Consider the following 12,712-nt stretch of genomic DNA (forward strand, 5'->3'; position numbering starts at 1 on the left):
ATTCACTTGAAACATATCATGTCACTCCCGGATCGGATATCCACACACCAATATTTGTGATCCTTTTGGGATCCACACGTTTACATCTTTTATTGGACTAACATTTTCACTATAATCACCACGTGGTGGTATCATTTAATGCACCTGATGTAATATTAAGGATGTGAATATACAGTGATATATATATATCTATTAAGTTGCATAATATGATTCAGCGCTTCACCTATTTGTCTTGACTCATATATTTTTGGAAGGTTTCTTTTGGTTGCCTTTTTGGTGTTCTAGCAGCTGCCTTGTTTTTCTTTTATCTTTGTGTAGCGCTCGCTAAACATTTCTTTTTCTTACAATGACCCAAAACATACCGCCAAGGCAACAAAGGAGTGGCTCAAGAAGCAGCACATTAAGGTCATGGAGTGGCCTAGCCAGTCTCCAGAACTTAATCCTATGGAAAATTTATGGAGGAAGCTGAAACTTCGAGTTGCTAGATTTGTTTTAAATAACTGAAAAGTGAGAATCCAATGCAATACTTCAAAACAGCAACTAGGAGACAGAAGTAGTGATAGGGAGATTTTATTTTTAAAGATGCTGATTCAGCCTATAGTTCGACACCTAAAATTGGCATAAAGATGACAATACTTGGGCTACTTTTCGACACCTACAACAATATCAGTTGATTTGTTTGTATGTGTTGAACACTGAGGATCCAGAGGGTGACAAATCTGTAAAACATGTGCCAAGCTAGAATTCTGCTCTTTACTCCTAAATGCAATAATACAACACAATGAGCTCTGAAATAACATTTGTGTATTTCTAATTCAGCTTCAAATTGCAAAAAATAGTCAAATACTTTAAAAATATTTATGACCAGCTGAACACAATTGGCAAAAAAGGTTGTGTTCAAGGCAGATCAATACAGTAACTTCATTGTAACCATAATCCCTTGAAATCCCAACAAGTAGATATACATTTTACCAATATCAAACCCTATTTATTGAACACAGTGCAATGGAAATGAATGCTGCAAAGAATGTGGTGGTGCTATATTTTTATTGACTTTACCTGTTTTTATGATGACATGAGTGGTTGATTCTGACACCTCACCAGAAAAGATGCTCTGGGTTTTCCTTGCAAACCTCTGGGCCAGCATCTGAAAGCAGAAACACTATTTATTTTGTATCCTGACTCAATTATATATCACCAATATACTTTAAACAATATTGAGAATCATGTACAGCAATGGTTGCATGAAGGTCAGAATCTACTGTTCTTGCCACAGTCATACAAACTACACATACCCAAGAAAAAAACAGGTAAAAGCCATAAAATGGCAAATACCAAACAAAACACACTTATATATGAACTGTTTTACCTAACAAGGACTTCTACAATGAAGCTGGTTATATATCTCACAATCTAATTTAGACTACTTTTTGGAATTACCAAACAATATTGGCATGAAGGCCTGCTTAACTAGATGCAAATTGATGAGGTTTTGCTTTAGGTATGCCCTTATACTACATGTGTGTGGCCAGCGTCATAGATATACACTTTTGCTTCATCAATGCCTCCATAACAAAGAGAAGGAAACAACTCTTCAGAACCTCAAATTCTGCATATCCAGTCCCATTTCCTTTCCCTTGGCCAAAGATTTGGGACCCCATCATCACAATGGTGTTGGCCAGATGAGTAAGCACAGACAAACCTACTATACAGCTTCAGCTCCTTGCAATCTATGTGCACAGCAAACACAAAAACCAGATTCAAATTTAAGCTGGTATATGAAAAAAAACAAAAAAACTAAACCAAAAATAAAACCCTTAAAGTTATACTAAAGGTTCAGTTTAAAAAAAAATAAACATGTCATATTTACCTGCTCTGTGCAATTATTTTGCACAAAGTATTCCCAACCTTCCTCTTCTTCCACCAGAGCTCCTGGCCCCTACCCCCTGCTGAGTGACCCCAAGGCAAGATGTGCATTGCCCTTCCATATGCACCTTGCTGCTAAATCTAGTTATACTTTGGGGTGGTTGACAGTTGGCTGAGTTGGATGCACTGGATTCCCACTGCTGTCATTACCTTGCTGTGTGTACCTTTTAGTAGGGATGGGCTCCTCCAGGTACACCTGCCCTTAACCTAGCCATTGATATACTGTATGTGCTCCTACTGTGTATGAAATTTTAGAGTTTGATCCGCAGTATACAGAGGAGCCTTGACACAGGACTGTGGCTTATGCAAATATGTGCAAATGTATGCAAACAAAACCCTCTTTTTAACACAAACTGCTAGACAAGGCCAAATTGGTTGTTTTGCAGGCTGGCTGGTAAGTGCTGCTGGCAAATCCTTTGTTTGTGATGTGCACTGCCATTCTACATGCACCTTGTGTTAGGCTGGATATAGGTTGGGACGGTTGCCATATTTTTTTTGTCCACATAAGACACAGAGTACAGCTCGGCCCCACTTCCTCCTCACTGGATGTGGCTCCCGCTGCAGTGTCTCAGCCAATGAGGAGGGAGAGACCCCGGAGAGCCGCTGCTTTCACGCTGGATTGAGATCAGGCTCAAGTAAGTATTAGGGGGGTTGTGGGGTGAGCTGCACACTGAAGATTTATTACCTTCATGCATAGAATGCATAAAGCTTAAAAAAAAACTTCAGCCTTTAGAACCACTTTGATTATTTTCAGTTGACTTGCAAATTTCTTTTAGAAATACGTACACTATATTAAAAAAAAAAATTTTTAGTAGTCACTCTACTACTGAATATTTTGGTGAATACCAGAGCATGTGGTATATTGGGGGGGGGGGGGGTAGTTAATGAAGGGGTGGGACCAAATACTGATGGACTGGATTAACCATCAGCTAACAGTCACAAGTTGAGGGTCATGAAAAAATTACTTACTCAGGATACCACTGGAATGCAAACTGGGCTGGGTGTTTTGTGGGTGTAAAATGCCATGTCATATGACCAAGCATCCTGCACTAAGCTCTGAACATGTGCAGCCTGGTGCTGAAGGATGGACAATTGACAGACCACGGATTTGTGGCACAAGCATAAACAGCCTGAGAAAGCCTGTGTTAAAAGGCTTATACCTGGACCCTAGAGGTAATGGGTGTACAGATGCCTGCAGTCCATGCTTTTTGGCTTCCCCTGCCACTCTAGTCACCCCTTATGGGGATTCAAGCTAAGGCCAAGTAGAGGGCAATGAGCAGTTTAGTCAAAAGCAGCAGAGGAAAAGCCCAACTAGACCCTGCACTCCAAAACAACACACCAAATATGTTCTTAAAAAGCACAGGAAAACACAGGGGTATGTAGGGAGGAAGTAAAATAGATACTTTTCTATGTTTGTGCAGTCCTAAATAGTACATGTTGAGTATTTCTTCTCTTTAGTGTAATTTAAATTCTGCTTTCCATTATTTATACAGTAAGCAGAATTGAAAGCTCTGGTGGAGGGATTATTGAATTTGAATTGTTGATGGCATATGTCCAAAATCCAGAATCTTGCAAGCTCTGAAGCATGTACGTAAGGAAAAAGCTAAAAGGTCATTTTTAGAAGCAAAAGTCTCAGAACACCTAAAAGAAATGTGCTTGCATTGCTGTTTTGTAGCCATACCTTATTGATTAGCGGCCACATGAAACCACCATAAGAAAGATGAGAAAATACAATGCTGTCAATCCTGTAATTTTAAAGACAAACCTTACTGAAGCCATCAAGCGATTACTGTTTACTGGACTAGCAGCAGTTAAAGGAAATATAAAATTAATTTTCATGAGTTTTTATTGTCCTGTCATTTTAAAAAAATAAAAATGTTAAAGATATTTTCTATTTTGTTTAGTCAGTTAATTATGAAATATTGCACATTAACCAGTTAAGCTCTGGAAGGTTTTACCCCCTTCATGACCATTTAGCATTTTTTGCTACTCCGCACAGCTCTAATTTAACTGGTAACTGTGTGGTCATGCAGCACTGTACGCATTTGATTACCACTGGGTTATTAGGACCAAAAAAAAATCCCAATACTTTCTACTTTGTTATAAAACATATCCAATAAAAAAAATCTAATTTCTTTATAAATTTAGGCCAAAATGTATTCTGCTACTTAGTAAGGCAGTGGTCGTCTTGGAGGTGTGTTTGGGGTCGTTATGTTGGAATACTGCCCTGCGGCCCAGTCTCCTAAGGGAGGGGCTCATGCTCTGCTTCAGTATGTCACAGTTCATGTTGGCATTCATGGTTCCCTCAATGAACAGAAGCTCCCCAGTGCCGGCAGGACTCATGCAGCCCCAGACCATGACACTCCCACCACCATGCTTGACTGTAGGCAAGACACACTTGTCTTTGTACTCCTCACCTGGTTGCTGCCACACACGCTTGACACCATCTGAACCGAATAAGTTTATCTTGGTCTCATCAGACCACAGAACATGGCTCCAGTAATCCATGTCCTTAGTCTGCCTGTCTTCAGCTTACTGTTTGCAGGCTTTTTTGTGCATCATCTTTAGAAGAGGCTTCCTTCTGGGATGACAGCCATGCAGACCAATTCGATGCAGTGTGCGGCGTATGGTCTGAGCACTAGGCTGACCCCCCACCCCTTCAACCTCTGTTCTGAGTGGAACCTGTCCTGTTAAACTGCTGTATGGTCTTGGCCACCGTGCTGCAGCTCAGTTTCAGGGTATTGGCAATATTCTTAAAGCCTAGGTTATCTTTATGTAGAGCAACAATTCTTTTTTTCAGATCCTCAGAGAGTTCTTTGCCATGAAGTACCATGTTGATCTTCCAGTGACCAGTATGAGAGAGTGGGAGTGATAACACCAAATTTAAACACACCTGGGAGGGAAACTCCACTCCAATCCAGCCGGCCAACCACACACTGGCAGATACAAATCTTACATACAATCTGATACACTAACTAGGGTTGAGGAGCAGCCTAGCAATCACAAACCCTTCTTGGATTCCTCCAGCTATCCTACAAGCCAGAACCCCGGTGTAAATCGCTCTTCCACTGTCCACACACCCCCACACCAGACACACCACAAAGCTTGCCACCACCCAACAGTTATATTGGCCTGCTGGGACACCACACACACAGATCTTTCTCTGTCAGATCTACTCCCTTACAATCTGCATGCAATCTGCCAACACACAGTGCAATCGCATACAGATAGGCAATTAACTTGACTGCGCATTTAAAGACACTAAAATACAATACAATCTAATCTCTCTGGAGATATGAGCTCGCTTAAGTACACAGAAGTCACTCATTAATTTTAAGATTTAATATCCCGAAAGTGGGCAGTGCATAAAATATGCACAAAGTAAAAAAAGTTACTAAAAAATAAAAAAATACAAGACACCAGACAATTGGCTATTGACTATAAAATAAAAGGGATATAAAACAGAAATAAAACTACAAATCACACCAACCATACCTCCGGGTTCTCAATTTATGGGAATATGGACGTGGGCTGGACATGAGTTCTTGGCCAATTGACTCTGGGGGAGTGTTCCTGTACCCGCCCACAGGATATTCTGGGTCCTGAAATGCCCAAAGTCAATTGGACCAGGAACGGTTTGAATCACCAAGTCAGGGATTGAATTTCCGACACCAGCGCACCAGTCCGATCACGACAGTACCAATCACTGTTCAGCTGTCGCGATCCAGAGCCACATAACCATTTCCTGCATTTTTCTGCCATTCTACATAGGTCACAAATACAGTTTTGACCTGCAGATGTAGCCTACAGAATTTCCAATCAGAAGGAAGTATTTTCATCTCTCTGCAACTAAATATTTTAGCTTTTATGAGAGCTGAAACATATTCCTTTGATCTATGTATATACTTTAACCACTTGACCTCCAGAGGATTTACCCCCCTTAATGACCAGGCCTCTTTTTGCTACTCGGCGCTGCAGTAATTCAACTGATAATTGCGTAGTCATGCAACGCTGCACCCAAACGAAATTTACGTCCTTTTTTTCACACAAATAGAGCTTTCTTTCAGTGGTATTTGATCACCTGTGCGCTTTTTATTTTTCACGTTATAAACAAAAAAAGCCCAAAAATTTTGAAGAAAAACAATATTTTTTACTTTCAGCTATAAAAAATATATAGTAAACTCAAAGTTGGTTATAAATTTAGGCCAAAATGTATTCTGCTACATGCTTTTGGTAAAAAAAACCCAATAAGTGTAAATTGATTGCTTTGTGTGAAAGTTATAGCGTCTACAAACTATGGTATAGATACTGCAATTTACGCCTTTTTTTGCTATACAGCGCTGCGCTAGTTTAATGGACAATTGCGCGGTCATGCAATACGGTACATAAATGAAATTTACATCCTTTTTTTTCCCCACAAATTGAGCTTTCTTTCGGTGGTATTTGATCGCCTGTGCGGTTTTTATTTTTTGCGCTATAAAAAAAAAGGCTGACAATTTTGAGGAAAAAAACAATATTTTGGACTTTTTGCTATAAAACATGTCCAGTAAACAAAAATGTAAAAATCAAATTTAGTCATACATTTCTGCCAAAATGCATTCTGCAACATGTCTTTGCTAAAAAAAAAAAAAAAAAACCCAATACGTGTAAATTAATTGGTTTTCATGAAAGTTATAGCATTTACAAATGGCGGGAAAGATGCTGGGATTTTTAGGGGTTTTTTTATACTAATAATGGCGGCGATCAGTGACTTACAGTGGCGATCAGCGACTTATGGCGGGACTGCAGTGGAAATTCTGACATTGGGGGGTAGTGACTTGGGGTCACTGACATCCCCAGTGACACCAATACAGTGATCAATGCAAAAAAAAAAACAACAAAACACTGACACTGTACTAATGGCACTGGGGAGGAAGGGGTTAAGTTTATTTTTCAAGGAAAGGGTTAACTGTGTGAGGGGAGTGTTTTACTAGGGGGCGGGGGTGTGTACTGCAGGGAACACCGCTGATCGGGAGAGAGAAACTCTTCTGTCCCGATCAGCTTGTCCTGGAGCTGTCAGGGAACTGGCAGAAAGCACAGCTACTGCAGCTGTGCTCTCTGTCAGCGATTGCCGCCTATCGCCGGGACATAGCCGGTAATGACCGGCTGTGACTCGGCGACTGACATCCGCGGCTGTGATCGGCGGGACAGGTAGGGCGGCGGCGCACCTCGCGCGCGTCCCCTACCTGTTTACAAAATGCACGTTTTAAAACGTGCTTTTGCCCAGCCATGCCGCCCTGCCGCCGTATTTATACAGTGGCTGGGCGGCATATGGTTAAAGCTCCCCAGACAGATCAGCGCCCCCCTGGTCATCTGCAGCCAAACTGTCTGGAGCAATTTCCTTCCAGGTTTCCCTGAAGGTGACAAATCTTATTGGTGCTTAGGTGTCACTTCCAGCCTGAGGAAGCTGCTCTGTCTTTTCAGATGCTAATGGATGAGCACATGTCTCTGAATACCTTTTGACTGAACATATGACTGAATACATCTTGAATAACAAGGAATGAAACTACATTTATGATTACATATTGCTACAGGTCACATCTCAGCTACTCAAATCTGTACATTTATGTCACACTCTACCTCTCAGATATTCTTGAATTTCTGTTGACATTACAAGTACAAAACTCTGTATGTGCCATGTGACCTTGTGACATAAAACCAGCTTCTCCTCATAGAAGGATGTCCGTGATGGAGTAGGATGTGTAAATACCACAATGTTCTATTTTTCCCCTTGTATGGAGCCTATTAACAACGTGTATGTTGCAGAATTACTGTAATTGTTTTAATTTACTTCCTGAAGGTTATGTTATCTACGATCCAGAATTATAGACTCATGGGGGAAAAAAGCCTCATGCCAAGCCTAATGATATCTCACATAACGTTGCAGCATTATTAACAGTGGCGCTCTGATTAACTGCTTGAATTCCCACCATTTAGTAATGTTCTATGCAAGCAGTTAGAAAACAAAGGATTATTGCCAGGCTGGAACTGAATTGATTTCATAATAACTTAAAGCTGATCTCTGGGCATCACCCCACCCTCTCTAACCAGTTAATGGAATTGAAGAAAAAAAATGCCATGATCACATGATATTGTGGATTCGGGCTATCTTCCTTTTTCAGGTTACAGGAGACTGGGACCTTCTTTGGGTGTTCAAGTCACTGCCTGCACAATGTGGGAATTTCCAACTGGATTTCCAGTGTTCGGGTCCTCTTAAGGTCCAGAAAAGGAATCTCAGCAGTATTGTTAGTGCCAAGGGGACCCTCAGGGACCAACTGGCATGGGAACATTTGCAGGGCTGGAGGACCAGTCCCCCACAATCAGATACAGTTAGCCACCATACCAGTGCCAGTGTCCCTGATTGCCACCAAAGCTTATAAAAAGGCTCACGCATGTGGTATTTTCAAACTCGGAATCAGTAGTAGAAAGTATTTTGGGGTGTAATTCCAAGTATGTCTATGATATATATTAGAAATATCCTATTAAAATTGCATAAACAAATTCATTTTCAATTTCTTTCCTGCGTTTTCCAAAAACTTGCGGCAAAGGCGACATTTTCAAAAGCCTCAATATGGCAAAAAATACCTTTTTGTTTTCCAAAATGGGGTCAATTTGTGGGTGTTTCCACTGTCCTGGTGCTCCAGGGCTTCCAAAAATGTGTTATGTAGTCATGAAATTAGATGCCCCTGGAATTCCTAATTTTGGGCCCCTCTATTCAAATGTCTCACACATGTGGTATCCCTATACTCGAGAGGCATAGCAAACTGTTTTGGGAGGTAATTGTAAGGATGTCTATGCTAAGTGTGAGATATAACTTGTTAAAATTACGTTGTAAAAAAAACAATATTTAATTTCTTAATTTTTCAAATATTCTGACAAAAAAATTACAACTTCCAAAAAAACTCACCATGCCTTTTACTAAATACCTTGGACTTTCTACTTTCCAAAAAGTGGTTATTTAGAGGGTATTTATACTGGCATGGAATTTCATGGCCTCAAGGAATGAGATAGGCAGTGAGTACATCAGGACTGATCAATTTTCAAATATGTATATCTATAGATCTATCTATCTATATATATTGTGGGAACTCGCTTCTAAGTGGTAGAGCTTTTAAACGCACACAGCTACTCGCTTTCTTTTAAGGGCCTTTTTAGCCCACTTTTATTTAAATGAAAGTTCAAACAGAAGTTTCCCACACAGGGGTATCGATCATCCACAAAACAACGGTTCAGCCTCCTGGCTTACACTCAGCTTGCTGTCTGTCTCCTGCAGACTTCTTCCCAAAAATATGGCACTTGCACACCGCTGGCCTCTAGCACACAGCTAGTCTCTAGCAGCCCCTTGCTGCTTTTGGCTTCCACCTCTCCCAGGTGAAGCCCACCTGACTTCCAGGCAGTGACCTCCTGTCTTCCAAGTGGAGCCCTCCTGACTCCTATCTGCCGGGGTGGAGCCCTCCTGACTCCTGTCTGCCGGGGTGGAGCCCTCCTGACTCCTGTCTGCCGGGGTGGAGCCCAGAACTCTGATCCTGACTTTCTGAAAAGGCCTGCACACACCTGTGCAATCAGTCTCCTGGCCATTCCCAAAACCTGGTCCCAGGATTGGAGATTTCATCCCTCCCAAATCGCTTCGAAATCTCCAGGCTCCAGCTCCCAAAATGGACCTTACAAACAAAGGAGGAAAGTGAAAAGCCACTTTCCTCTGTATCAAACACTTACCCTGGAGCCCCTCAACCTGCCTTGTTGAGAATCCTGGGTGACAGATCGCCACACTGTCACAATATACATACACACACACACACATATACATACGCACACACGCACACACACACTATAGTGCAAAAAGTATTCGGACGCCTGCCTTTACACGCACATGAACTTTAGTGGCATCCCAGTCTTAGTTCATAGGGTTCAATATTGAGTTGGCCCACCCTTTGCAGCTATAACAGCTTCAACTCTTCTAGGAAGGCTGTCCACAAGGTTTAGGATTGAGTCTATGGGAATGTTTGACCATTCTTCCAGAAGTGCATTTGTGAGGTCAGGCACTGATGTCAGACGAGAAGGCCTGGCTCGCAGTCTCTGCTACAATTCATCATAAAGGTGCTCTATCGGGTGAGATGCAGGCCAGTCAAGTTCCTCGACCCCAAACTCGCTCATCCATATCTTTATGGACCTTGCTTTGTGCAGTCATGTTGGAACAGGAAGGGGCCATCCCCAAACTGTTCCCACAAATTTGGGAGCATGATACTGTCCAAAATGTCTTGGTATGCGGACTCCTTAAGAGTTCCTTCACTGGAACTAAGGGGCCAAGCCCAACCCCTGAAAAACAACTCCACACCCTAACCCCCCCCCCCCCCCACCAAACATTACACTTAGCACAGTGCAGTCAGGCAAGTACCGTTCTCCTGGCAACTGTCAAACCCAGACATGTCCATCGGATTACCAAACAGAGAAGTGTGCCTGGTCACTCCAGAGAACACGTCTCCACTGCTCTAGAGTCCAGTGGCGGCGTGCTTTACATCGCTGCATGCTAAGATTTGCATTGCACTTGGTGATGTAAGGCTTGGATGCAGGTGCTCGGCCATGGGAACCCATTCCATGAAGCTCTCTACGCACTGTTGTGCTAATCAAAAAGCCACATGAAGTTTGGAGGTCTTACAGAATATTCCATTTTTTTCCTTTAAAAGCTCCTGGGTTGCTTTTCCAGTGTGTTTTGGATCATTATCCATCTGTACTGTGTAGCGCCGTCCAATAAACTTTGCTGCATTTGGCTGAATCCGGGCTGACAGTATATCTCTAAACACTGCATAATTCATCCGGCTGCTTCTGTCACATCATCAATAAACACCAATGACCCAGTGCCACTGGAAGCCATGCATGCCCATGCCATTACACTGCCTCCACTATGTTTTACAGATGAAGTTGTGTGCTTTGGATCATGAGCTGTTCCAAGCCTCCTCCACACCTTTTTCTTCCCATCATTCTGGTACAGATTAATATTAGTTTCATCCATCCAAAGAATGCTTTTCCAGAACTGGTCTAGCTTTTTTAGATGTTTTCTGGCAAAGTCTAATCTGGCTTTTCTATTCTTCAGTTTGCACCTTGTGGGGAACCCTCTGTATTTGCTCTTGTGACGTCTCCTCTTGATTGCAGACTTTGACAATTATTATTATACAGTATTTATATAGCGCTAAAAGGTTTGCTCAGCGCTGTACATTATAGTGGGGGACAGAACATGAGACAATACAGTAACAAAACACAAGGGATTCAAGGGCCCTGCTCTTTCGAGCTTACAATCTAGGAGGGAGGGGATAGTGGTACAGGAGGAAGTGGCTGTGGGGGATGGACTGGTGGGAGGAGATCGGCTGTTAGGTGATGGCAGGGTAGGCTTCCCTGAAGAGATGGGTTTTCAGGGTGCGCCTAAAGGTGAGGAGGGTAGGTGACAGTCTGATGGATTGGGGTAGTGAGTTCCAGAGGATGGGGGAAGTCCTGGAGAAGTCCCGCAGTCAGGCGTGGGAGGTGGAGACCAGGGAGCTAGAAAGTAGGAGGTCTTGTGAGGAGCGAAGATTACGGGTAGGGCGGTATTTGGGTATCAGGTCGGTGAGGTAGTTTGGGGCAGCATTATGAATGGCTTTGTATGTCTGTGTTAGTAGTTTGAAATTAATGCGTTGGGCAATCGGGAGCCAGTGGAGGGAATGACAGAGGGGGTGGCAGAAGCGGAGAGGTTGGTAAGGTGGATGAGTCTGGGTTTAGGATAGACTGAAGTGGGGATAGTCTGCGCTGAGTTAGGCCAGTGAGAAGGGAGTTGCAGTAGTCCAGACGTGAGATAACGGAGTGAACGAGTTGTTTAGTAGTGTCTGGGGTTAGGAACGAATGTATTCTGGAAATGTTGCGAAGGTGGAGTTTGCCAACGATTGGACATGGGGTTGGAAGGACAGGTTTGAGTCTAGAGTGACACCTAGGACTTTGGCTTGCGGGGTGGGACTGATGGTGGCATTGTTGGTCACGGGCTGGGGGGAAAATCAGGAGCTCGGTTTTGGTAAGGTTCAATTTGAGGAAATGGAGCGACATCCAGTCTGATATGTCGTTCAGTAGGTGGGTGATACAGGCGTAGACTGAAGGGGTGAGGCGAGGGGTGGAGAGGTAATATTGCGTGTCATCGGCGTAGAGGTGATAGTTGAAGTCGTGGGAGTGTATCAGTTTGCCGAGGGAGGAGGTGTAGATGGAGAAGAGAAGGGGCCCAAGGACGGAGCCTTCGGGGACCCCAACAGAGAGGGGGAGAGAGGGGGAGGTGGTAGCATAATAGGTAACGCTGAAGGAGCATTGGGATAGATAGGAGGAGAGCCAGGAGAGAGCGGAGTCTCTGATGCCGAGGGAGTGTAGTTTGTTAAGGAGGAGGGGGTGGTCGACTGTGTCGAAGGCCGCGTAAAGGTCAAGGAGTATGAGGACCGAGTAGTGGCCATTAGCTTTGGCGTTTAGCAGGTCATTAGTGATTTTGAGTAGGGTGGTTTCGGTGGAGTGTAGGGGACGGAAGCCAGACTGTAGTGGATCGAGGAGTTTGTTGTCAGTGGGGTGGGCGCTTAGGCGATTGTAGACTAAGCGCTCAAGGAGCTTGGAAGTAAATGGCAGCAGGGAAATGGGTCTAAGGTTGTTCAGGTCGGTGGGGTCCAGGGAGGGTTTTTTGAGTATGGAGGTGATGTGTGCGTGCTTTAGGGGGGAGGGGAATGCACCAGTAGAGAGGGAGAGATTG

At 43.3% G+C, this 12,712-nt stretch overlaps 1 protein-coding gene across 1 annotated transcript in view; it reads right to left on the bottom strand.

Annotated features, from left to right (window-relative positions):
* BRCA1 (BRCA1 DNA repair associated) overlaps positions 1 to 12,712 on the bottom strand; it is a 265,311-nt gene that overhangs the window by 147,292 nt on the left and 105,307 nt on the right. Inside the window, exon 6 of the mRNA XM_089657153.1 lies at positions 1,060 to 1,147. Within this exon, the coding sequence (XP_089513279.1) occupies positions 1,060 to 1,147 (88 nt within the window). The remainder of the gene's footprint in view (positions 1 to 1,059; positions 1,148 to 12,712) is intronic.

Source organism: Staurois parvus, unplaced genomic scaffold (assembly GCF_062004578.1).
Source record: "Staurois parvus isolate SC_StPar_1 unplaced genomic scaffold, SC_StPar_1.0 ptg000971l, whole genome shotgun sequence".
Classification (NCBI taxonomy): domain Eukaryota; kingdom Metazoa; phylum Chordata; class Amphibia; order Anura; family Ranidae; genus Staurois; species Staurois parvus.